A 22,466-nucleotide genomic window follows, 5' to 3' on the forward strand; every position below is an offset into this window, starting at 1 on the left:
CCACCTACTAGAAACAATTACTTTGAATTATTTCAGCTGGTTTTTAAAAAATATTTCTATATCTCTAAATACCATGTATACTGCTACTTTTTGGTTTTTCCATTTTAGGCCTTCTGTACTGGCTTCTCCAAACGGGAAATAAGGACTTAATTCTTTTATATCACCCTCATTTTGTGTGTGTGTGTGTGTGTGTGTGTGTGTGTGTGTGTGTACATGCAATACATAAGTATGTATGTATAATGTACTACCATACTGCTCCCTAATATATATACATATTACATATAGAGAAGTATATAAATACATGTGTGTAAGCACACTTTTCTATCATCTTACCAAGATAGCCATGTCATCAATTACACATAGAACAATATTTATTGTTTGAGTTATGATTGCATAAATATTACTCACAGTCCAGCTGTTAGCATATTATATTATGTCTTCTTTCTTTTTTAAAAAAGATTTATTTATTTTAGAGAGAGAGAGAGAGCAAGAGAGAGCAGGGAGAGGGGCAGAGAGAATCTCCAGCAGACTGCCCATTGAGTATGGAGCCTGATGTGGGGCTCAGTCCCAGGACCCTGAGATCATGACCTGAGCCAAGATCGAGAGCTAGACCCTTAACCAACTGAGCCACCCAGGCATCCCCTGTCTTATTTCTTTTACAAGTTTTTGTTTTCCTTTGAATTTTATTTCATCATTTGCTAAATTATCTACATTCTTACCAGTAGTTCATTCTCTGATTCCATGCTTTTTCTTTAAATCTGTAAATTTCACCTTCTTGGATTCCTTTCTCCCAGAGCCTTCTGATCTCTAATCTATTATCTGGCATTGTTGCTCTCTTGGTTTACTACTCAGCTAGGTTCTTCCCTCTAAAGCAATCTTGTATTCCATCTATTTCTTTTTTTGTTGACTCTCCTGTTTCGTGGCTCTTATACTTCCTGTTTTATGGCTTATTCCCTTGTTTTAATATAACATGTATTCCATCAGCTTCCTAAGAGAGTGCATGGGAAGTAAGTTTTTTGAGATGTTGCATGTCTGAAAAGGTCCTTTTTTATTCAAGGATAATAATATATAGTGTTGTATTAATTCTAGGTGTACAATATAATGATTCCATAATTCTATACATTTCTAAGTGCTCATCAACATAAGTATCCCCTTTGTCTATTTCACCCATTCCCCTGGCAATCCACCTTCCTTCTGGCAACCACCTGTTTGTAATCTGTAGTTGAGTCTTGTTTTTTGTTTGTCTCTTGTTTTGTTTCTTAAATCCCACATATTGAGTGAAATCATACAGGATTTGTCTTCTCTGACTGACTGATTTCACTTAGCATATACTCTCTAGGATCATCCACGTTGTCACAGATGGCAAGATTTCATTCTTTTTTTATGGCTGAGTAATATTCCATAGTATATATACACCATATTTTCTTTATCCATTCATCTATCAATGGATACTAGGGTTGTTTTCACAACTGATTGGCTATTGTAAACAATGCTACAATAAACATAATGATGCATGTATCCTTTCAAATTACTGTTTGTTTTTTTTTTGAGAATAGGTCTTTATTCTACCCTCACAATTGATATAATTGGCTATCAAAATCTAGCTTGAAAATAATTTTCTTTTAAACATTTGACAGTGTTGTTCATTGTCTTCTAGATTTGAGGTCCATTCTGACTCCTGAACCTTTATCTGACCCCATCCTTCTCATGTTGTTTTTTTTTTTTCATATGGAAGTTTTGGGGATCTTCCCCACAATGCTGAAATTTCAGATGATGTGCCTCTGTGTAGGTTTGTTTAATTCATCCATTGAGAGGGTATTCACTGAGCTTTTCCAATCAAGAAACTAGTTTCTATCAGTTTGGGGGAATTTTCTGGAATTAGGTTTCTGTTGTATTTTTGTTAAACTTTCTCAAATAAGTACTCAGCTTTTTATTCTAGTCTTTATATTGATCTTTGCATCTGTCATAATTTTTAGTTTGTAAGAGCTTTTTCTATTGTTTTATGATTTGTGTATATGTGTTTTAAATAGCATCCATTTCTTATTTCATGGATTCAGTATCCTCTCTCTGACATTATTAATGATTTTTTAAAATATTTTATTTTTCCTGGGATGCCTGGGTGGCTCAGTTGGTGAAGCATCTGCCTTTGGCTTGAGTCATGGTCTCAGGGTCCTGGGATTGAGCCCCACATTGGGCTCCCTGCTCAGTGGGGAGTTTGCTTCTCTTTCTCCCTCTGCCACTCCCCGCTGCTCATGCTTGCACACACACACACTCTCTCTCTCTCAAATAAATAAATAAAATCTTTGAAAAATGTTTTATTCTTCCTGGATTGTTTCTTCCAGCTTTGTGTATCTTTCTGTTTTGTTTTGGTCAGTTACTTATTTATTTATAACGTTGGGGCTTTTCTAATTGGCTGAAGAAAATTAAGGTATATTGTTTCATGTTTTTAGTTTTTCTCTTGTAAAGTTTGTTTTTAAATCTTTCACACCAGCTATTGCCTATTGATGAAGTAAGCATTAATGAACACTAAAACAAATGACCAACTGCACATTAATAGAAAAAACTAGATTATCATGCTTACTTTGACAGCTTATTTTTACTACAGAATGTTGCTGTTTTATATGGTAAAATTAGTGGTATTTTGTGTTGCTCTGCCTCTGAGCAGATTGAGGACCACCAAGTTAAATTAAATCATTAGAAAGGGACAGAAATGTGAATATACTATGTGTACTAATTTGCATATAGACAGCAAAGACCTCTACCGAAATCTATACCCTCAATTTAATGACCACCTTGTATAGCATTTTTAAGTTATAATGAGTAAAAAGCAGTTCTCACTTGTCTTCAACAAAACATAAATGTCAAGTAGACAGTTATTTACCAGAAAACTAGAGAGAGCAAATCAAGAACAGTTTTGTCCACTGTTTTCATAGTTTCTAAACAGATAGATGATTTTTTCCTGCATATTCTAATACTTAAAGCTATTAAATAAAATTGGTGTTTTATAAATCTTGTGTTGAAATCCAAATGTAAGTTATTATGTTCCTGGGATATTTTGACCTCAGATTAATGATGCATGGTTTTTCCTCCTGTAGGCATGCTGCAAAGGAAAGTAGAAGAGGTAACACAGGTTTTCGAGGATCATCGTCGCATGGAGCAGGAAAACCATATCAGAATTGCCTTTGATTGAATGACCATATCTTCAGCATCTTGTTCTGGGATTATACATTACCTAAAAATTGTGATGATGTGAAATAGAGTAGTATTCACAATTATTACTTAATTTTGGTTGCAATAGAGTGTACATGTGGTTGGTTTGGGTTTTTTTCATTTATATATTGTGCTGTTGAGAATTATACTGTAGTTTGGCTCTTAATATTAGCAAATCAGAACTATATTAGCCCTCTTGTCTCTAGGCAGCAACCTAATAGATGTTGACTCTGTGTGTGTAATTTGTATCTTAAACTCTCCTAGATTCCATATTCTACCAGCAGCACACATTGTCCTTCTTGCTCTGACCAGATCATCAAGAAATGTTGGCCAAGAAACAGATGCCAACCAGTCTTTACTGGGTGCCTGTTAACTTTCAACATATAGTGCAAGATACTGTGGTCTTTTTCCTCAAAGGAACTTACTGTCTAGTTTGGGATATAGTTAGTGCCTGTCTGTATGATAACAATGTAGAAAATACAAAGGAGTGTGTTATAAGTTACAGAAGGTATTCTATAGAAATTTGGAGAAGAAGAAATGTTAGGGTGGATCTCAGTCTTGAATTAGGTTATTTTTAAAAGGGTAAGGTTCAGGCAATTCATTTATTTTTGATGTACAAATAACCTACTATTTTATTTGGTTTTAGCCTATGATTTAGTTGTTGGTTTTTGTGTATTTTGTTTTTTCAAGAAAAAGCCTTGTTCTTAGCTTGGGAACAGTCTGATCTCTTGTGTTGCATGTTTTACCTAAGTCATAAATAAAGGTGATATTCTAAAAAATAAAAGTGTAACATGAAAGCAAACTTCTTTAAAAGTATTTGAGTGACTAGATCTTAGTTGCCTATAAATACTGAGCTAAATTTCTGTAATACTGACTGAACATGACTATCCTGAGGGGTAATACTACAGGAAGGAAATATTTTTGAAATTGAGTATCAGTGATTTTTACCACCTTATAGGTAAACATCGGAACTTACGTGGCCTTTCCATTCCTACCCATACTTCTCAAAGTAACAGGTTTATCAGGTAAGCTTTTGTTACCACTCAAAACTTTAGAATATGAAAATAATCCAGAAACCATTTAATTTTGTGGATGATTTCTATAGGTAAAGAGCTTTTTACTAAGATTTTGAGTCATCTCTAATTTTTGAGCCCAGTGTTGTTTCTGTTACACCCTAGATAAAGACATTTTCCGTATTGTTTTTGTAGATTTAGTTCTTATAAAGTAGTTGGTTTATGAATTAAGTTCTACATTCAGTACAATGTACATAGTATATTAGAGGAAACACTGGATTTTGTCTTGTCCCTACTTAATTAATTGGGCGAATAATTTCATTTTGGGCATTATCTTTTATCTATCCCATGAAAGTGTTTAACCGTATTAATAAGGTTTTCCCAAGTAAAAGAAACTAGTTTTCATTTCTCTGAAGTTTTGTGATTCCTTTATGTCCTTTCACTAATGGTATGTGTTTACTCTAAAGTTCCTCAGTAAAACAAGAGGCTAAAGCACTCCTATTGAATTTTCACTGGGAGTTCGAGGGTTTTTTCCCAGGACATAGAAGAAGCCAGTGGATGGAGAATGGTTTCCAGATCAATACAGTTAACAATGTAAAATTTGGGATCCCTGGGTGGCGCAGCGGTTTGGCGCCTGCCTTTGGCCCAGGGCGCGATCCTGGAGACCCCGGATCGAATCCCACGTCGGGCTCCCGGTGCATGGAGCCTGCTTCTCCCTCTGCCTGTGTCTCTGCCTCTCTCTCTCTCTGTGACTATCCTAAATAAATAAATAAAATATTAAAAAAAAAGAGGAAAAAATAAAGGCACTGAAGAGGGGGTGCCTGGCTTGAAAAAAAAAAAAAACAATGTAAAATTTATTGGCAGATCTCTGTACTGTCTGGAATCTGGAGCCTGGGACTAATTCATCTCTAAGTTTGCTTCTGACTCTGGGTCTAATCGGTGTCTAAAAGACATGACATTGTTGAACAAATATTAATTAAAAGATTACAAATAACCCATTTTCAGGCAACATTTTTGTTAGTCTTGAGCCTCTCCTAACCATTGTTAAAGATCAGCTAAAATATTAGCTTGAAGGAAGAGTTCTTAAATCTGCTGTGTTCTTAAATTTGACACTTTTTCAGTGCTTATCTACTTTTCTTTGTCCTTTGAAAAAGATGCTATATTTATTTTCTCTATAACAGCATTTATGCTATCTCATTTGGGGAATTTGAAAGACACGCACAGTTGATTACTCTTAATATTGGATGAGTGATGCCATCCCTCTTCTAGAGAAGATTTTTGGTTTTAGCATCTTCTTCCAAATCTGGAAATTATAATTGCTTCATAATGTATTCATCAGAAGTGTTCTGTGAACAAAACATCTAAAAAGGACAAACACTGAAAATATGTCTATGTTAAGGAAGAACTTCTGGCTTAATTAAACGAACCTTATTAAATTGTCAGAAAGACAAATGAGGCATATTTTTCAGTTTGTCATAAATTCTTCTGGGGCGAAATTACCTCATGGTAAGATCTCTGAGCCCCCATGAATAACATCTAGAACTCTCAAATCTTTTTATAAACTGTCTCAAATCTTTTAGACACTGTGTCCCTTTTAAAGCAGGGAAAAGCATACTGTGGGAAATGGAATAGCTATTATTCCACAGTTAATAAGTTTGGCAAAGCCAGAAATAGCCTGTTTTTCCTTCTAGTGCAATTTTCTGAATGTTTGTCCCTTGGTACCTACCACTAGGACTGGCTACAGTTATACACAGGTAAAGAGAGAACTTCCTTGTGACCTTGTTTTTGAGTTGCAATTCCATCCTACTTGTCTTTCTAGCCATTTATTCTCCACTTATCCCACCTAGTGGATTCATAATGTAGTGAGTATCACTTCTGTACCAATAGGATGTATGTATTATTAGAAGTTGTATACATTTCTGGTATGATGGTCACTGTTCCACCCTTTGGCACTTTCCCAGGGGGCAAACTCACCAGCAACTTCGGCAAATTTTTCTATGTATGTATTGATCGATGTGTCAATTGGATAGTTTGGTTGAGCAGCAGAATCCAGCCCTACCACCATATAGTATTTACCTGGGACAGACTTTGGTATTACCTACGCTTAGTCCATGCTTAACATTCTGTCTATGCTCTGTGCCACAGCCACAAAATAGTGCATGTTATATCAGCATTCATTCACCTGCGTACCTCAAGGTCTTCCAGTAGCTGTTCTTTGGTCTTATCCTCTAACTTAAGCATGGAAGTACAGAAAGTTTGAATAAGTCCTACCGGATAACAATATTCATTCATAGATGACCACCTATCAAATGACTTTAAAACCATATTTTTATAGAGCACTTTATAGTCATCCTATTTCAAGGTAATATCCCAATTTTACAGATGAGGAAACTGGCCTAGGCCAGTTAAAGAAACTTATTGACATTCACATATACTTGTAACTTGCCAAAACAAAAATTGAAGTCTGTACTACTTACTATGTTGTATTGTCTCTAACTCTGGGAACTGAGAAATCCACACAGTGTGCCTCCCCCCCACCCCCCGCCAAACACATGATCTTTTTCTTTTTTGATTCTTTGTGGTATAAGAAGGGTTCTCTTTAATAAAAAAAATTATTATTGACTAGGTAACCTAATCATGTGGTTCAAAATGCAAAAGGTACAAAAAGTGAAGATTCCCCCCACTCTTGCTAAACATCCAGCTCCCCTACATGGAAGCATTCACTTCTCACTGGTTTATACATGTTTTTCCAGAGATATTTGATGCATGCACAAGCAAATACATAGGTATACCCCCTCCTTTTACTCAAATGGAAGCATACTGTAGATACTGTTCTCTAGCTTGCTATTGTACTAAATATAGTTTATATTGTTCAGTAGCAGTCCATAGAAAATTTTGTCATCTTTGGGACTGCTGCATAGTTTTCCATTGAAGGGACTTACTACATTTGTGGGTATTTAAGTCGTGTATATGCACACATACATACATACACATACTTGAGGATACATAGTATTAAGAATACTATTCACAGAGATTGAATTTCTGCTCTAAAAGGAATGAGTATTTATGGTTTTAATTGTATCCTCACATTACCTTTCATGGAGGTGGTACCAATTTATGTTCCTATGAGCAGTGTAATTAGAGTGCTTATTTTCCCACAATCTCAATAAAAGTAATGTGTCCTCAAACTTATATATCTTTACTGATCTTGTAGGTGAAAATGTTATTTTAGTGTACTTTTTAAAAATAAACTTTTTTTAGAACAGTTTTAGATATATAGAAAAGTTGAACAGCACTGAGTTCTGTATATCTCCACTCCAGTAACCTTTAGTGTTAACATCTTACATAACTCGTATATTTGTCACATCTAACGAATCTTATTATTACCTAAAGTGCATAGTTCATTTATATTTTTTGTTTTTACCTAGGGCCCTTTTTCTGTTCCAGAGTCCCATGAAGGATACCACATTACATTTAGTCATTATGTCTGTTGGTTCCTTTGGCTGACAGATTCTCAGACTTTCCACATTTTTGATGACCTGGACAGTTTTGAGGAGTACAAGTCATGTATTTTATAGTCAGTGTACTTCAAAATTTCCATCACACTTATAAGTGAGATTAGACATCTTTCCTTTCATATACTTAGGGACATCTATACTTCCATCTGTGGGAACTCAGAGCCCATGCTCTTAACCACTATGCTATACCTCTCTCTTGATTCAACGTAATTATGAACAAAAACATTCATACAGACTTCTGAATCTCAGGATAAGAAATACAATGCTTCATAAGCTTCTATTACAGATAGAGGAGAACCGTTAATGCAGGTTATGTGGTCAAACTTGTGTCTGATCACTCGCTACACTGCAGAGGATGGATCAGGAGCCCAGTGGGAAACAGCAGCCTGGAAAAGAAGTCCTTGAAAATAGAAGCGGGGTTGATAGGCATATGTTGGATGAAAAGAGGAGCCAGGATTCGGCGATATTGGATGACACAGTCAAGTCTCAGGTGACTCCTAGCTTTATGAGCTGGATATATTGGGTGTTGCCATTAACCCGCAGGTGAAATATTTGAACAAATTAAAAACATACCCGTTACTCTGTAGGTACTCTCCTTCCGGTTTTTAAGCTCTGCGCGACTACAATTCCCAGAGCCCCGCACTCCACCATAATCCCCTTAGAGTCGGCCGCGCAGAGTTCTGGGACTTGAAGTCCGCGGCCTTTTCACCCAAGTTAGAGATAGGGGCCTGTGGAAACATGAAGAGGTAAGGGCTTGTCTGAGAGCAGGCGGCGAAGGGAGCTCTCTTCTACCTTTTAACTTTGAAAATGGCTTTTATGACTTTGTGTTTGGGCTATGTCACGTTCTCGGAATGCGTATTCGTGTGAGCGGGAAGACAAAGGAGGAGGGAGGAGGGGAGACGGGCTAGACAGGCCTATGGGGCGAAGTTCAGGAAGGGCCGCCGCCGCTGGTTCCCATAGGAATGCCTTGCCTGCACCGGCATCTAGGCCACGGCGCCGGCTCCAGGAGCTGCACCGAGGCCTTGGCTTCTTACAGCTTCAGACGGACTCACCCAGGTAAAAGGGTTTTGGCCGACTAATGCCAGCGCGACGGACACCCAGGCCAGCTCCTCCTCGTCCCACCCTACCTCCACCTCATCCTCCGAAAGGGGCACAGGGTGGGCGCCTTTCTTTTTCTTCTTCAGTATTTGTGTACTAAGGAAAGCTTCCTCGGGCCCCGAGAGCAGGTAGAGCTTTCAGATCTTAACCTAAGCTACTGATAGTTTGTTTCTAAAAATTTAGAAGTAAGGTACGAAACCGGCTGTATGTATCATAGGAAAAGAAAAGCACTGCTGTAAGCAGTTCCCCCTACTGGTTCTGCAGGAAATGGCAGCTTTAACTTGGCCGGTCTTTGTAGAAAGCCTGAGCTTCTAAGTTGTTGACAGTACACAATGACTTTTTAAAGGATCCTCATTAAATTAGTTTTGGATTCCCTGCAAAGTAGACTAATCACTCCGGAAGAGGGCGGTGCGTTTCAGGTTCTGCTGTTATGCTCTCCTGTACAGTCAGTTTCTGCATTTTTTGAAAAACCGTTTCTGATTTTCCCTGCCTCAAAATGACTTTTTAAAAAATGCTCATTATTATATATTTCAAAATAATGTATATATACAGTTTAAAGATAAGAATAAACTCATACCCACTACAGGCTTTAGAAATAGAACATTAGCAGTGTGGTAGAAGTCCCCTGTGTGCCCTTCCCTGATTGCTTCTCCTCCCTCCTTTATCCCTGAAGGGACCATGGTCCAGAATTTGGTGTTAATCATTCCCTTGCTTTTTTAAAAAATAGTTTCACCACAGATGAATTTATCCCTAAGCAAAATGTTGCTAGTTTTAGCCATTTTTGAACTCTATATGAATGGACACATATTGTATGACTTTTTCTATCACTTGCCTTTTTGTTTCACTCAACTTTTCTTTTTGAAATTAGTGTGTACTGATGTAGTTAGCTATGGTTTTTCACTTCAAAGCCACATTAAACTTAGCAAGAGCGTTCAGAATTTTATTTTTTAAATATTTTTAAAGATTCTGTTTATTCATTCATTCATGAGAGAGAGAGAGAGAGAGAGAGACGCAGAGACATGAGCAGAGGGAGAAGCAGGCTCCCCACAGGGAGCTGGATGCGGGACTCAATCCCAGGACCCCAGGATCATGACCTGAGCCGAAGGCAGAGATTCAACCGCTGAGCCACCCAGGCATCCCAAGAACGTTCAGAATTTTAAATAATAAATACAAACTGAGATACTTAAAAGGAAGTTTTGAAAAACGCTGGGCCTAAGGATATTTTAAAATCTAAAATAGATCTTAGTCTTTCTAGAGCATGAAAATCTTGCTTATAATTATGAGAGATATATCATAACCCAAATATTAAAGGATTATTTTATAAAGAAGGTATTTCATATTTATTCTTCTCATGGAATTAATTCATTTTGTTCTTGTCTATTATCACCTATTGTTGCATGCTCTACGGGTCCTGCTATTTACACTCTAAGAGTTTTCAGTTATTTAGGGTTGGCCAGCTAATAGCATTCCTAGATTTCTACAGAGTAGTGCCTTTGCTATAAAGTGTTATGACCCCTTTGTGTTTCCTTCTATACTCTCTTCTTTGAGTATCTCCTCCTCTTTCACAGCTCCAGATCCTGCCAACACAGATGACTCAAGATTTTCATGTTCAGCTTCAGACTCTCATCTATACAATTCTCCCATCTCTCGCTTTCCTATTAGCCAATATCACTTATTCTGTCACCTCAGACTCAATATGTCTTTTAAGTATTCCTGCTACTTCAAGCTAGTGTTTCAGTTGTAAAAGGTAGTTGTAAATAGCCACTCAACATGGCTAAGACAATACTGAATTTCCCATTCCTAAATCATTTATTCCATCTGGATCTTTGTCTTTCCTTCATTGGTACTATTGTTCTCATAGTCACACAGCTTAAAATTTAAGGCTTATCTTTGATTTCTTCCTTACCCCTACCTACAAAAGGCCTCACTCATCTAACTCTTCCTTTCTGTTTCCACTGGTACCACTCCAGTTTGAACTTTCATTGCATTATTCTCAATAAATTTAAAGAGTTTCTGAACTTGTGCTTCTGGTTTCTTTCTTGTGAATCCACAAACCATTTTATAACCACATCCATTTTCCTAAATCATCATTTCTACTATGTCACTTAACTGCCTAATAAGTTGCTTTTCTAATACCTATACATGAAGGCCCAGGCCCCTTAGTTGAAATATTTAAGTCCATTCATAATCTTTGTCTAATTACCCCCTCCAAGATTATCTCCTAGTGCTCTCCTATGTGAATGCCAAGTAAAGTGAGCTTATTATCCCCAGAACATATTTCTGTCTCTTCATACTTATTCTCCCCGTTCTTTTCCTTCATCATACCTAGTCCTTCAAATGCCAGTTTAGTAATTACCTTTCTAAAGTCTTCATTTACCACTCTAGCTCTCAATTATCTCTTTCTTCTCTCTCTCCCTCTCTCCCCTTCCCTCCCCGCCCCCCCCCAGAGGCACACAACACACCACATACACACATACCCTAAATAAATTGCAAGCTTCTTGAGGACTATGTCTTGAATGTCTTTGACTCCATCAGTACCTAGCACAGTGCTTTATGTGTAAGTATTTATAAATGTTTGTGGGATGAATGATAAAGGGCAACAAATAGAAAAGTGTCTTCGAACAAATGGAGTCACTACTGGTAGATAATATAAAGAGTATGTTTTGAGATTGACTGTCTCTTTTACTTTCTGTATATATTCTTATATCTGCTCCAGGGTAAACAGTTGTGTGAAGAGTGGTGAGCATGTCCTGGAGGAGTTGGAAACAGAAGGGGAGAGGCAGCTGAAAAGCCTCCTTCAGCATCAACTTGATACCTCTGTCTCCATTGAGGAGTAGGTATTGATTTTGCAAACAGGTAGAATATCATAGACCCTCACCTCCAGGTGGCCAACCCCTCGTAAAGCCTGGATGGAACACTCCTCTCCCACTCCCCTTTCCTTGGCACACTTCTACTTATTAAGCAACATTTTGCTTCTGTGTCTCTTCCTCTGGGAAGTCTCCTATATCCCACCAGGTCTGGGCTAAGTACCTTTCTTATGTCTTCCCTTAACATATGTAGCGCTTGTAACCCAATATGACCGTTGTCTTGTTTACTTGCTTCTCTTCCACTCTTCTTCCACGTAAGCAGAAACCATTTTTATCTTCTTTAATGTTAAATCCTCAGTACCCAGCACAGTATCTGGTGCATAGTAGATATTCAATAAATAAATATTTGATTCAGTCCTTTATTGGCCCTGGGTGAGGGGACTATTGATGGAGTTCCATGTCATTGCAGAGGTGCTTCAGCCTAGAAATTGATCATGAGAGAGAAATTGCCAGTGAGTTTCACTGTGCCTCTTTTAATGATGAGCCTCCCATTTCTGTAAATTGTGTAACCTGAAGATATTCTTACTTTCTTCCTGCTTGTTTTGCAGATGTGTGTCTAAGAAAGAGAGCTTTGCTCCTGGTACTATGTACAAGCCCTTTGGGAAGGAAGCAGCTGGGACTATGACTTTGTCCCAGTTCCAGACACTGCATCAGAAGGACCAGGAAACTGCTTCTCTTAGGGAACTAGGGCTCAATGAAACAGAAATCTTGATCTGGAAGAGCCACGTTTCAGGTGAAAAGGTGAGTGGGGCCACATTTTTTCTGAAGAATAAAGAATGAGATCGCTTCCTTTGACACTGAGAATCTTTCCGTTTTTCATTCTTACAAAATTGAGCTTTGGTATCTGAATCTTCTTTGGTTTCTGTGATAGGAACCTTGGTCAAGAGAAGCTCTTCCTTGACTTTTTAGCTAACACATCTATGAATGGTCTCTTCGGGCCTTTCATCATCTTTTTTCTTGTCTGAGGCATTAGATCATCACTTTCAGGGTGTGTCCTCTATGATCCATATTCTCCATTTCTTTGGTTTCAGAGGACAAGACTGAGGGCAACCCCAGAAGCAATACAGAACCGTCTTCAAGATATTGAAGAAAGGATCTCAGAGCGTCAGCGCATCCTTTGCCTGCCACAGAGATTTGCCAAGAGCAAGCAGTTGACCCGACGAGAAATGGAAATAGAAAAGTCTTTATTTCAGGGAGCTGATAGGCACTCCTTCCTCAAGGCTCTTTATTACCAAGGTATGTGATCACCACTGACTCTGATGTGCTCTTCACTGTGAGAGAGCAATTTAACAGCAAGGCATTAAATAATGAAGAGTTAGTAAAGGGAGTAGGGGAAAGACAAACAATCACTCTCCTTGAGGAATGTATATAGCCCCATGACAGAGATGAATACGTACACAACAGTTGTGATGCCACATGGAAATCACTGTTACAGAGATATGAATACAATGCTAGGGGAGCACAGAACATAGAGCATCTGAGTTGAGTTGGGGGAGTCAGGAGTTGACATTTGTACTAAGTCTTGCCAGAGCAACAGTCGTTTGTCAGGTAAATAAGGGGGAGAGGGCATTACAGATGGTAGGTGAACAGGAACAGGTTTGTGAAAGGACCTGGTGCATGTAGGGAATGATGAAAAGTTCGTTGTGGCAGGAAGTATAGGGCACAGCAGGGGGAGGAAAGGGGGTATCATTGGAAAGGAAGGTGAAGCAGGATTATAGAGGGTCTTTGGGCTGAACTGTAATTGAGCAAAAAGTATATAGATAAGTGGTATGTATCTTAACCAGAAAGTATCAGTTTAACAGATAAGTTTGGCTAGGCACTGTGGGAGGTGCACAGAAGTTTAAGAAATCATTCTGGACTTGGTAGCAATTACAGTCTGGTTGGAGACAGAACCAGGTAACACTTAGTAACAAGGCTAGATATAGTTGTCAAGTGCTGTAGGAGTTCCAAGGAGGGAAAGGCCACTGTGCGTTGGCATGACTAAAGTAGGTCTTTCAGAGGAGTAAGATTTCAATGTTCTTTTAATACTTCTATTCTATAGTAAGGAGAAGGGAAAGGCAGTTCATTTGCATCAGATGGCATGGTTGGGGCTGTTGTGAAAGACAAGGTTAGAAAGATAGCTAAAAATCTTGAACTCGATTTGGCAGGTAGCATAGACCTCTACAGAGTTAGTTACTCATCTAATTATTTTCGATATGGTGAGAGGATTTTGAGCCAGGAGTAACCTGATAAAAGCAGTATTTGAAAATGATTAATCTGGGGGTCAATAAATAGGATGAGAGAGAGAAAAGAACTGGAAGCAGGGAGAATGATGTAGGAAGCATATTACAGTCATATAGGGACCAAGATCTAGACTAGAATGATGGTAGTGGTATCAGAAAGAGAGGTAGGTATGGTTATAAGACACCTCACAAAGTTAAACTTATTGCCTGAGAACGAAGGAGGAAGATCAAAGGAGAGGTCAAAGGCAACCTAGATGTTTCATGTCTGTGTGACTTTAACGATTGGCAAAGTTAAGAAAGTCTTTATGGGGAAATTCTGACGAAAGATGATGAGTTTGATTTTAAACATGTTGAATTGGTGAGCATGGTAGGATCATTAAATGCACATATCGAGGAGGCAGTTGGAAATGCAGCAGTGAAGTTCAGGGAAGAGGTCAGAGTTGGATACGTAGAATTGAGAATCATGTACACTCAAGTGGTAGGTAAAGCCGTAAGTATGAATGAATGCTTTGTTAGAGACAGAGAGACCACAGACATGGAAGAGCAGTGTTGAAGGAAGGAATGAAAGAACAAGTGAGCAGCCTCTTGTGGAGAGACCTAGCATGCTGATTAAGAACATGGGCTCTAGAGGCAGACTGCTGGAAAAATCCTGGCTCCCCCTCTTAACTAGCTTGTTAGGAGATGTTGGGCAAGTTACCGCCTTACACTTCAGTTTCTTCACCTTGTAAAATGAGAATATTAGTAGTACCTATATTATAGGGTTGTTAGGAGGATTAAGTGAGGTAATACATGTAAACCACTTAGAGCAGTACCTGGTATTTGGGGTGGATGGGTGGTGTATGAATCTTTTCTGTTTCCTATCTTTGAAACTCCTTGCTTTAAACCTTCACAGCATACCACAAAAAGACAAGTGCAGACACGTACATGACCTCAATGAAGAGGAAGATAAAATTAGGCACAAAAGGCAAGTCGAGAGTTTTCTTACAGTGTTAGATTTAGGAATGTAACATAGGGTCCCAGACTTCTGAGTCGAGTACTTATTTAATTCCATATTCAGTATATGACAATGTGTATAGGAAATGATCCTGAGGAAGCAATTTATCCTGATAAAGAATATTAAAGAGAGGAGTTAGTAGAAGTTGTAAAACTTTTACATTTAGTGTTGTTGATTTTTTTTCTCTTTATGTTACTGTACCAGACATAAAATGACCTTAATGAATTTTGGATCCTATTTCACAACTAATTCTGAATATTTTTATTAATCACTAAAATATAACTGTTGATGATGATGATGATATAGCAGTATTTTCTTTTATTTTAAAAATGAATTTACAATACAATTGCCTGTTTTTCTTTCTTTTTTTCTTGGTGTACAATTTTACAAATTGTAAATCATATAAATCATGTAGATTCATGTGACTTCCACCACAATCAGGATAGAGAATACCTTCATCACCCTAAAAATCCCCCATACCATCCATTGACAGTCACCCCCAACTTTACTCATAATCTGGCAATCCCTGTTCTCCATCACTGTAGTTTTGTCTTTTAAAGAAAGTCATAAAGACAGAATCGTACACTGTGTCATTTTCTTGAGAGTGATTTCTTTCATTTAGTGTAATGCCTTTGAGAGTCATCTAAGTTGTATGTATCGATAATTCATTCATTTTGCTGAATAGCATTCCATTGTATGGAATATTCCAAAGTTTGTTTATCCATCAACCCATTGAAGTGCATTTGGGCTGTTTCCAGGTTATGATGACTATGAATAATACTGATATGAACATTTTTGTACAAGTTTTTGTGTGAACATAAATTTTTATTTCTCTAAGGTAAATATCTAGAAGTGGGATTACTGGGTCATATGGTAAGTGTTTAACTTTATAAGAAACTGCCAAACCATTTTCCAGAGTGGCTGAACCATTTTGCATCCCCACCAGCAATGTATGAAAGTTCCAGTTGCTCTACATCTTTGTCAGTATTTGGTACTGTTGGTATTTATTTTAGTTCTTCTGATACTTGTGAAGTGGTATCTCATTGTAGTTTTAATTTGCTTTTCCTTAATAGCTAATGATGTTGAATATCTTTTCATGTGCTTATTTGCCATCCTTATATCCTGTTTACTGAAGTGTCTGTTCAAATCTTTTGCTGTTTTTTAATTGGGTTGTTTATTTTCTTTATGATATTTGAGAGTTCTTTATATATTTTAAATGCAATTCTCTGTTGGATATATGATTCATAAATATTTTATCCCAGTCTGTAGCTTATCTTTTCATTCTCTTAACAGTGTCCTTTGTAGAGCAAACTTTTTTTTATTGTTGCAAAATATACCTAACATAAAATTGACCATTTTAACCATGTTTTCAGTGTACAATTCTTTGGCATCAAGTATATTACCATTGTTCTGCAACCATCATCACTATCCATCTCCAGAACTTTTTCGTCTTCCCAAACTGAAACTCTGTACCATTTCCCATTATACTCCTCTTTGTTCCTGGCAACCACCATTCCTCTGTCTCTGAATTTGACTACTCTAGATGCCTCATATAAGTGGAATCAAACAGTATTTATCCTTCTGTGTCTGGCTTATTTCACTTAGCATAATGTCTTCTAGGTCATCTATGTGACAGAATTTCCTTCCTTCTTAAGGCTGAATAATATTCCATTCCAATAATATTCCAATACAGTCCATGTATCTACCACATTTTGTTTATCCCTTCATCTGTCTGTAGACACTTGTGTTGCTTCTACTTTTTGGCTGTTGTAAATACTGCTATGAAACTGGATGTACAAGTGTCTGTTCAAGTCCTTGCTTTTAGTTTTTCTGAGTATATATCTGGAAGTGGAATTGCAGGATCATATGGTAATTCTGTGTTTAATCTTTTGAGGAACCACCATACTGTTTTCCATAGAGGCTGTATCATTTTACATTCCCACAAGCCACGAAGAAGGATTCCAATTTCCCCACACCCTTGTTGACACTTAATTTCTTCTTTTTTGCGATAGCCATCCTAACAGGTGTGAAGTGGTACTTCATTTTGGTTTTGATTTCATTTCCCTAATGACTATTGATATTGTGCATCTTTTTCATGTGCTTTTTGGCCATTTGTGTATCTTCTCTGGAGAAATGGCAATGTAAGTCCTTTGCCCATTATTTAAATTGATTGTTTATTTACTTATCATTTAGTTGTAGGATTTTTTTGTATATTTTAAATATTGATTCCCTTATCAGATAAATAATTTGCAAGTATTTACCTTCATTTCATGAATTGCCTTCTCACTCTGTTGATAGTATCCTTTGATGCACAAAAGTTTATATTTTTGACAAAGTCTAGTTTGTCAGTTTTTTCTTTTGCTATCTTTGCTTTTGGTTCATTGCCAAATCTAATGTCATAAAGGTTTTCTCCTATGTTATCTTCTAAGTGTGTTATAGTTTTAGCTCTTATATTTAGGTCTTTGGTCCATATTGAGTTATTTTTTTTTGTATATGTTATAAGGTAAGGATCCAACTTTATTTTGTGCATGTTGATATCCTGTTTTCCCAATACTACTTCATGAAAAGACTGTCCTTTACCTATTTATTGTTTTTAGCACTCTCTCCAAAACTCATTTGACCATAAATACAAGACTCTGTTCCTAGACTTTCCATTCTATTCCGTTGGTATATATGTCTGTCTTTATGCCATTGCCACACTGTTTTAATTACTGTAGATTTGTAGTAAGTTTTAAAATCAGGAAGTGTGAAACCTCCAACTTTGTTCTTCCTTTTCAAGATTTTCACTATTTAGGAACCCTTGAGATACTATATGAATTTTAAGGTGGATTTTTCTATTTCTGGAAAAAATGTCATTGGGATTTTGAGAGGGATTACACTGAATACACTAGATCACTTTGGGCAGTATTGACCTCTTAACAATATAGTAAGTCTTCAGTTCATGAACATGGGATGTCTTTGCATTTATTTGTATCTTTAATTCTTTCAGAAACATTTTGTAGTTTTTAGTATACCAGTTTTTTTGCCTCAAAGCAAATGTTTTAAATTTTGACACAATACAGTTGTCCGGTTGTCAGGGTTTTCTTTCATGGATTATGCTTTCTTTTTCCATGTCTAAGGACTCTTTGACAGCAGATCATGGATAAGATTTTTTTCTTTAAACATTTTTATTTTTTTATTTTTTTTTCTTTAAACATTTTTATAGTTGTATAATTTATTTTTATATCTATGATATTTTAAGTTGGTACTTATATGAAGTGTGGAGTTTAGGTTAAGGTTCACTTTTTTGCCTACGAATTTCCAATTGTTCAGCACCATATGTTGAAGAGAGTATTTTTTTCTCCATTTTATTGCCTTTGCATTTTTATCAGAAATAAATGGACATATGTTTGTGTTAATAATTAACTTTATAATAAATGGTGAAAAATTGAAGTATTTCCCCTAGTATCAGCAATAAGACAAAGATGTGCACTCTCACCACTTCCATTCACAGCTGAATGAAATTAGAAATCAGTAGTAGAAGGACATTTAGAAAGTATACAAATATGCAGAAATTAAACAGCATTCTACTGAATAACCAACGAATCAAAAAGGAGTCACAAGGGACTTTAGAAAATACTTTGAGATGAATGGAAACAAATCTTAACATACCAAAGCTTAGGTAATGCAGTAAAACAGTGTTCAGGGGGATATTTATAGTTATAAATGCCCATATTAATATAGAAAGTCTGAAATTAATAACCAAAACATTTCACTTTAAGAACTACAATTTTTTTTTAAACTACAAAAATTGGTCCAAATCCTTAGAATGTGTGATACCAAGCATGAGCTGTAATGTAAACTATAAACTTTAGGTAATCATAATGGGTTGATGTAGATTCATTAGTTGTAACACGTGTACCACTCTGATGGAGGATATTGATAATGGGGTAGGCTGTACATGTGTGGGGATGGGGTTATGTGGGAAATCTGTACCTTCCCTCATTTCTGCTATGAATCTATAACTGCTCTAAACACATAAAGTCTTAATAAAAAAAAGAATCTACAAAAAGAAAAGCAACCTAAACCCACATCAAACTGAAGGAAGAAAATAATAAAGATTAGAGCAAAAATAATTAAATAGAAAATTAAGGAGGGATCCCTGGGTGGCGCAGCGGTTTGGCGCTTGCCTTTGGCCCAGGGCGTGATCCTGGAGACCCGGGATCGAATCCCGCGTCGGGCTCCCGGTGCATGGAGCCTGCTTCTCCCTCTGCCTGTGTCTCTGCCTCTCTCTCTCACTGCATGCCTATCATAAATAAATAAAAAAATTAAAAAAAAAAAAAGAAAATTAAGGAAATATAGAAAATCAGCAAAACCAAAAGTCCTTCAGAAAGATCAACAAAATTCATAATCCTTTAGCTAGACTTACCAAGGAAATAAGAAAAAGGAAATTTTTCTTATAACCTGCCCTACTTTGATTCTTGTTTGCGTGGAACATCTTTTTCCATCCTTTTACTTTCAACTTTTTAAAAAATCTAAATTGTATTTCTTGTAGACAGCAAATAGGTCGTGTTTTCCTTTTTTATTTTTCTGAAGATTTTATTTATTTATTTGACAGAGAGCAAGTATTTGACAGAGGGACAGAGGGAGAAGGAGAAGGAGAAGCAGGATCCCTGGGGCTTGATTCCAGGATCCTGGGATCATTCCCCGAGCCAAAGAGAGATGCTTAGCTGACTGATCCACCCAGCCACCCCGTGTTTTCCATTTTAAATCCACTCTTCCAATTGAATGCTTATTAGTTCATTTATATTTAATATATGTAATTGGAGTCTTTTGATAAGATAGGATTTGGTCTGCCATTTTGCTATTTGTTTCTGAATGTCTTGTATCTTTTTTGTTCCTGTTACTCCATTTATTCCTTCATATTAAATAGGTTTTTCCAATATATAATTTTAATCAACTTGTTTCTTTTATTACTTTTTAGTTGCTTTCTTAATAGTTGTCTAGGATATTCTAATTAACAGCTTAAACAAACTAGCTTGTATTAATACTGACTTCATTTCAAAAATACTCAAAAACTTAGTCCTGTTTATCTGTTTTCTCCTTCCTCCTTTGTACTACTACTGTCATGAAAATTACATCTTTATATATATTTTAAGCTCATCAATATAGTTTTATAATTATTGCATTATGTAATTATCTCTTAAGTCAGGACACGAAAAAGAGTTACAAAGACAAATACATTTATACTGTATTTTTATGTTTATTTATATAATCAACTTTACTAGTGTTTTTTCTTTGAGTTGCTGAAGAGTGTCCATTTATTTCAGCCTGAAGTATTCCCTATAGTTTTTCTCAGAGGGTAGGTCTTATAGTGATGAATTCTTTCAATCTATGCTTAGATTGCTCCCTGTGGGGAGTCTGATACGGGACTCGATCCCAGGACCTTGGGATCATGACCTGAGCCAGAGGTAGATGCTCAATTACTGAGCCACCCAAGTGTTCCTCTTAATTTCTCCTTTAGTTTGAAAGTATAGTTTTTTGCCAGTGAAGTTTTTGGTTGGCAATCTTTTTCTTTTAGTGCATCAAATATGTCATCTTACTGCCTTTTAGTCTCTGTAGTTTCTGTTTAGCAGTCAACTGTTGATCTTATTTAGGACTCCTTATCCGTGATGAGTCACTTCTCTCTTGCTATAGTCAGGATTCAATCTTCATCTTTTGCTTTTGAGCTTTTGACAATTTGGCTACATTTCTAAATGTCTCTTGGACGGACTCCAAGTAGGTCCCTTTGAGTTTGTCCTACTTGGATTCTGTCGAGTTCTGTAATGTGTAGATTAATGCTTTTCATCAATTTGAAGAAGTTTTCAGACATTAATTCTTCAAATATTCTTTGTGCTCCTTCTTCTTCTGAGATTTCCATTATGCATATGTTGGTATGCTTGATGTTTGCCCATAGGTCTCTGAGGCTCTGTTATTTTTTCTTTAGTCTTTCTTGTTTTTGTTCCTCAGATTGAGTAATCTTCCTTAGATGATAGTTGACATATCTTCAAGTTTGCTGATTCTTCTGTCAGCCTAGATCTTCTGTTTAGCCCCTCTAGTATATTTTTCATTTCAGTTATTGTACTTTTTAACTCCAGAATTTCTTTTTTTAAGATTTTATTTATTTTTTCATGAGAGACACACACAGAGAGAGGCAGAGACATAGGCAGAGAGAGGAGCAGGCTCCATGCAGGGAGCCTGATGTGGGACTCGATCTCGGGACTCTAGGATCATGCCCTGGGCCAAAGGCAGTCACTCTACTGCTGAGCCACCCAGGCACCCCAACTCCAGAATTTCTATTTGGTTCTTTATTATAATTTCTGTCTCTTTATTTTTATTCCCTATTTAGTAAGGCATTCTGAAACATTCTTTTAGTACTTTATACATGGTTTCCTTTAATTATTTGAAGGACTTACTTTTTTTTCAATTGTTTATCCATTATCTATTTTATTTTTTTGTATATTTTTTTAATTGGAGTTCGATTTGCCAACATATAGTATAACACCCAGTGCTCATCCCGTCAAGTGCCCCCCTCAGTGCCCATCACCCAGTCACCCCTACCTCCCACCCACCTCCCCTTCCACCATCCTTGTTCATTTCCCAGAGTTAGGAGTCTCTCATGTTCTGCCACCCTCTCTGATATTTCCCACTCATTTTCTCTCCTTTCCCCTTTAATCCCCTTCACTATTTTTTATATTCCCCGAATGAATGAGACCATATAATGTTGTTTGTCCTTCTCCGACTGACTTACTTCACTCAGCATAATACCCTCCAGTTCCATGCACGTTGAAGCAAATGGTGGTATTCGTTGTTTCTAATGGCTGAGTAATATTCCATTGTGTGTGTATATATATATCACATCTATTTGAAGAACTTAAAATAACTGATTAAAAGTTTTGTCTGAGAAGCCCAATGTGCTTTCTCAGAAAAGTTTCTATTAACTATTTCTTTTTTCCTGTGTATCAAAGTACAATCATTTGGGTAGCTTATAAACAACAGATTTATTTCTCACAGTTCTGGAGGCTGGAAGTCTGAGATCAGAGTTCCAGTATGATCAGGTTCTGATGAGTGCCCTCTTTTAGGTTGCAGACTGCTAACTTCTTATTGGATCCTCAGATGTCAGAGAGCAGGGAGAGGAAGCAAGCTCTCTCAAGACTTCTGTAAGGGTACTGATCCCATTTATGAGGGCTCCACCCTCATGATGTCATCTAATCCCGTTACCTCCCAAAGGTTCTCACTTCCTATTACCATCACATCACCAGTAGGGTTTCAACATACAAATTGGTAAAGGGGGAGCACAAATACTCAGTCCATAACAGTCTTAGAATTTTTTTGTTGCAGATGAGACATTTAAAATAATGTCATGTGACAACTCTGAAAAATCATTCTCCCACACACACCCCAGGGTTTGTTGTTATTGCTATTTGTATAGTGATTTTCCTAGACTAATTCTGTAAATTTGAAAGCTTTGTCATGTACAGCCACTGAAGTCTGTTCACTCAGCATAGTGGCCCATTAGTTATTGG

The 22,466-nt window shown here is 36.9% G+C and overlaps 2 protein-coding genes across 12 annotated transcripts in view; both read left to right on the forward strand.

Moving 5' to 3' along the window:
- Positions 1 to 4,012, forward strand: part of NUP62CL (nucleoporin 62 C-terminal like) — a 94,564-nt gene extending 90,552 nt beyond the window's left edge. For all 9 annotated transcript variants that reach the window (XM_077890014.1, XM_077890011.1, XM_077890008.1 and 6 more), the window contains one exon: positions 3,096 to 4,012. In XM_077890014.1, the coding sequence (XP_077746140.1) occupies positions 3,096 to 3,190 (95 nt within the window). In that variant the 3' untranslated portion in view covers positions 3,191 to 4,012. The remainder of the gene's footprint in view (positions 1 to 3,095) is intronic.
- A 4,397-nt stretch (positions 4,013 to 8,409) lies between these two features.
- Positions 8,410 to 22,466, forward strand: part of RBM41 (RNA binding motif protein 41) — a 57,615-nt gene continuing 43,558 nt past the window's right edge. The window contains exons 1-5 of one of the 3 annotated variants that reach the window (XM_077889612.1): positions 8,410 to 8,487; positions 11,556 to 11,672; positions 12,255 to 12,447; positions 12,738 to 12,942; positions 14,821 to 14,892. In XM_077889612.1, coding sequence (XP_077745738.1) covers positions 8,480 to 8,487; positions 11,556 to 11,672; positions 12,255 to 12,447; positions 12,738 to 12,942; positions 14,821 to 14,892 — 595 coding nt within the window. In that variant the 5' untranslated portion in view covers positions 8,410 to 8,479. The other 2 variants (XM_077889610.1, XM_077889611.1) reach the window with 2 other exon arrangements.

This window comes from Canis aureus, chromosome X, assembly GCF_053574225.1.
Source record: "Canis aureus isolate CA01 chromosome X, VMU_Caureus_v.1.0, whole genome shotgun sequence".
Taxonomy (NCBI): Eukaryota; Metazoa; Chordata; class Mammalia; order Carnivora; family Canidae; genus Canis; species Canis aureus.